The sequence below is a fragment of the Oratosquilla oratoria genome, chromosome 9 (assembly GCF_046742065.1).
Source record: "Oratosquilla oratoria isolate Oo_2021 chromosome 9, ASM4674206v1, whole genome shotgun sequence".
Lineage (NCBI taxonomy): Eukaryota > Metazoa > Arthropoda > Malacostraca > Stomatopoda > Squillidae > Oratosquilla > Oratosquilla oratoria.
Window position 1 is genome coordinate 70621957 of NC_134785.1, and position 5000 is coordinate 70626956.

At 39.7% G+C, this 5000-nt stretch overlaps 1 protein-coding gene across 3 annotated transcripts in view; it reads left to right on the plus strand.

Moving 5' to 3' along the window:
• Positions 1-2883, plus strand: part of LOC143028556 (uncharacterized) — a 130514-nt gene extending 127631 nt beyond the window's left edge. For all 3 annotated transcript variants that reach the window (XM_076190833.1, XM_076190832.1, XM_076190834.1), the window contains one exon: positions 527-2883. In XM_076190833.1, coding sequence (XP_076046948.1) covers positions 527-1126 — 600 coding nt within the window. In that variant the 3' untranslated portion in view covers positions 1127-2883. The remainder of the gene's footprint in view (positions 1-526) is intronic.
• The last annotated feature ends 2117 nt before the right edge of the window (positions 2884-5000 follow it).

A 5000-nucleotide genomic window follows, 5' to 3' on the forward strand; every position in this document is an offset into this window, starting at 1 on the left:
ATATGTTGTAACTATGTTATAGGTATGTATATTTGTATGTACCCACATATGCATATATGTGTGTATCTATATATGTATGTATGCTCATATGCATATATTGTATGTATGTATGTATGTGTGTATGCTATAAACAAAAGTGATCGTAGAACGGAACCCTGAGGAACTCCACAACTAACATTTTTCTAGTTACAAGTTTTATAATTCAGAATAATTTTTTATTGTGTTTGTTCAGCCAGTGAGTCATCCACCTTAGCAACTTATCTCTTATTCCATGCAAACCGAGATTAGTTAGCAGTCTATCGTGCTGTACAGTATAAAAGACTTTATTAGAATCCAGAAATGTTAAGTCTACACTATTCTCTCGCCGTAGTTTGAGATAACTATTCTATAGTCGAGCAAGATCGTGTTGGCTGTCGTTAAAAAAAAAAAATTAACACTTTTCTCCCTTTTTTCAATTTTAGACCACATTGATCAGGAGTGTTTCTTAAACAAAGTAATTTATCCCCACACACACGTTCTTCCGCAGGATTCAAGTCAATGTTTCCAAGCCATTGAGCTCTGCGAGACTTCAGGCAGCGGAGGAGACACGAGGAAGAAGACCTTGAACACGAGCACATCTCCCAACCTCATCACATCCACATGCCTCTGCACTATTCAGCCTTCTCCTCCGAGCAAAACGTGCAACAAGGAGACCCTCCCGGTCCCCGGCCCGGGCGGCAACCCGAAGAACAACGCGGGTACGGCGAGTCCCGAGAACTGGCCCGGGGGCGTCCCTGGAGACGTGCCCTCACCTTCTGCGCTCCAGAACGGTTACGTCGTCACTGGAAGCCCGAACGGGAAGAGTCTCAGCTTCTCTGATACGACGAAGAAACCTTTCCAGGCCAAAGGAGAGGTTGAAGGAGAGTGTGAGGGTCAGGAAGGACTGAATGTGGTAGTGGACATCAACCCTAAGAGTCTGACTTCGACTAAAGGACCCGTCGAGGTCAAGGCCCACATTCTCCAAGGAGGAGCCGGAGGGGGAGCAGGAGGAGGAGGCGGAGGCGGAGGAGGGGCAGGAGGAGGAGGAGCATCAGGAGGAGGAGGAGGAGGAGCAGGAGGGGGGAAAGAACACGAAACGATGCTATGAAACTAAATGTGCTTAATATCAAGACTGTGTAACTTATATCTTATCGTCTACATTATCTTGTGTGTTTGCTACTAAATAAAGATAAATAAAGGTGCAAGTATAGGTAAGTCCATTGATAAATTACGTACAACGTTTGTGTTTTTTAAATTAAACTCGTGTGTAGAATTAATATGAACAATCTCAGACTGGGCGACATGTCAATTTTTTCATGAATGTGATGTGGTCCATTGGGGACTGTCCTGGAGTTAACTGGGACAATATCTCCCAGCTGAGGGATGGATCCGGACAATTCGACACCTCGACCTGTCCGGAGTCCACTCCATAGCTGATTAAAATCCTCTGTGAACCACCAGAATAGAAATATATAAAGTTCCTCACTGTGCTAAGATGTAAGTGATACCATCTGATAGTGATGATAATGGCGTACAGCAACAGAACATGATTTTGCAACTTTGGATTGAATAGAGAAAACCTTAAACGTTATTCTAATTAGAACCCTTTAGTAAATCTCCTGGACAATTTAAGGAACTTAATACTTCAACCGCTGGCCGGTATTCTTGACAAATCTTAACATTATATTAAAATAAATTGTGGAACTCAACTTCCGGTGCTCAAGATTTCCGCACGCGCACGCACGCACACACACACGCACACGCACACACACACACGTGCGCACACACGCACACACATACACACACGCACACACACACTCACGAGTGAAAAAATTACTATATGACACTGAAATTATATCTGTGACCATGGTTTGCAGTCAACAAAAAATTAAGTTTACTAGATTTGATAGGTACATCTAAAAAACGATTTTTACCAGACTTTGAAAAAAAAAAAATGATGTGTGGTGGTGGTGGTGTGGGGGGGGGGGGGTCATGGAATTTGTTGCCGGAAAAAAATCTCGTGTTTAGCTTAGGATTTTCTTCACATTATGTTGTAATTACTGAACTGCCCCCCCCAAAAAAAAAAAATAATAATAATAATAATAATAATAATAAAAAGTAAAATAAATAAAATAAAATAAAATAAAATAAGAAATAAAGTGATCGTTCTCTTGTGTGAGCGTGTGAAATTCCTCAACATGGTCTTGAATCACGTGCTGGTCTCGTGATCGACATTTATTACTCTTCCAGATAAGAGGTCGTAGATCTTATTGCCTGATGTATGGGTAATGCTTTCAGCACTGAAATGGGAAGGTAACATCTTGCAGCATCAGAGAAAGCTTTTTCACGCCCGGAGCGCGGCACGTGCGCGCGCGCGCGTGTGTGTGTGCGTGTTTATATGCGAGAGATCGAGTGTCAGCCTCCAGGGCTGCACCTCAAGACGGAAGTGATGAATTTGTAAAACTGAGATTATATGATATTGTGCAGTATATTTAGACGTTACTGATATTTCGTTCTTGAAAAGTGAATAGTTCAGATATATAGATATTTTTCAGTATTTCTAACAAGACTAGTTTTCCAAAAGAGAATTTCTATTAACAATCTTCCAATAGTATCAAGACTTGCACTTTATATACGAAAGATCACTTAAGACTATGTACCACTTAGTAAAACAAATCACTTCCAGAATTCTGAGATGTCGAGGAATTACAGATAAAAAATGCAAGTCACAAAAAAAAAAAAAAATATGAAGTGTAATCGTTTAGCAAAACGCAAAGAAGAATATATAATTGGGTTTCTGAAGTGGTTTTATATTAAGGCAATGGCGAGGCTACTTATTACAATTGGGATCAAATCCCTTTCATTCTCACAATACTTCGAATTTTCTCCCGCAATGTACGTCACCCGCTTCACACTGGGCAGATTACCGTCAACTTTTGTGAATTTCAATTCGTAGAAGACGACTTCGCGTTCAGTATTGTCAAATTCCCCGAGAACATTTCAACAAATTACAAATCCCGTAAGGGTTCAACTTCTTTTAGCTCGTCGTTCAGTATGTGACGAAGAGGTCATTTGATATTTGCGAGATTCGAATGAGGAAAGATTATAACCGAAGTCATTTCTACGCATCCGAACGCGTAACAGATGAGGGGAATCGGCCCATGGTAAAGGGAGTGGCCTTATCACTTCCCCGTCTCCTCCAGCGGACTGAGTCTGTTTGGTAATCTCTTCATTTGGCAAACTCCTTCTGATGGCAATGCTCCTTTGTTGCCTCGGAGCATCGCTATTGGCGGGAGTTACCTTATCCCAAACCCTGCACACACATCTGAAGACACAAAGCACACATACTTAGTATAGCGATCATTGTCTTCTATGTTCATGGACTAGTCATAAACGGTGCTTAGCCCTAATGTTGTCCCGTCTCATTCCAACGTTCACGTGTTCTCGGAAGATCCTTGGGTGTCTTCCTTTGTCCTTTCTAAGAAAGGTGCTGGTATCATGTATAACAGAAAAATACTTATACGTCTTCAAGTTGTTAGTTTAGTTAACGTTAACGGGCCAATTCCAACTGGGGTGGTGGAATTGGCTCGTTACGTGCCCTCTCGAGACGGGAATTGGGTAGTTCACTTTCCAGACTTGAAACGAACAGGTTCCTATCAGGACCAAATTGTTCATTTCCCTTAGTCATTTTATTGGGGAATGAACAGCAAGCTTATATTATGTGTACTCCTAAGGAAATGCCAATTACCTCCCAAAGAAAGTTTTTTTTTTATCCCGTTCGTAAGTTGTGTGCAAGGATGAACGCAGTGTGATCGAAAGAAATAGCCATATAATATTTTTCAAACGTGTAGACCTAACGTGTTTATATCCATAAACAAGAACTGCAGCCGAGGTAGTGTTCTGCAAGTGCATATACCTTCCATAGATATAGAAAAGATATATAGGTGCTTAAAACTACTTGTGATGTCAGTGTGGTATATCCACGTCTTCTATAGTGACGACATAAAGCAGAATGTATTGTAAAAAGTTGAGAGGAAATCTATTTGAAAACGTAAAGACAAACGGAAAAGATTGAAAACGCAATCACTTAAACGCGCAGTACCACAAGGCTCAGTGAAGTGTATCGAAAAAAAAAAAAGTTGAATTCCTTTTGATGTCCTTTGTGCACTGTACCTTAAAAATTAAACTGATTTATCATGATGTGAAAATTAAATGGATTCAAGACATGTATATATGTAAATATATGATAGATTGTAGTCCATAATTGTGTAATATCAATCATTATATTTGTAGCGATCCACTGTGCTCTGAACCCAATCTAGGGTTGACTCATTTCGGACACATTCCTCTACTCCTTCGCTAAGGAGTTACAGAAGTAGATGAACTATACATCATCGTTGTTTGAAGACTGGAATGACCACAACTTGGAAGATAGAAGACCTTAGACAGAGGCTTTCTGAGTGGTTTAGTTCCATCTGGACGCTTCTCAAATGGACGCTTCCCATGCAGACGCTTATCAAACCTAACCTAACCCTTATTATATATATATATATATATATATATATATATATTTTTTTTTTTTTTTTTTTTTTTAAGCGTCCACCTGAGACAACACCAAAGAAACGTATTCGCTCATTTTTGCATGTTGGTGAAAAATCACCTCAGGAAAATACTAGAGTCACCCGTGCACTGAATTCAGAACCCGGTTGATCGATCATCCAAGAGGTTGTAAAATGTAAATATGTAAATAAATGATGACACTCTTGACGATATTTCCGCTCGAGTTTCAAAATTCATTATAACCAGTAGTGTTTGGAGAATTTTATACAGCAGTGTCTATGTGAAGAAAAAAAAAACAAGTCTGTTTAAAAATCGAACTAACTTTTGTTTTGAAGATCTTCTAAATGATCTGTGTCATAACATTGCAGTATGTTACATCAATGTATAGCTGTATTTATTTCTGTACTGATAATACAATCTAT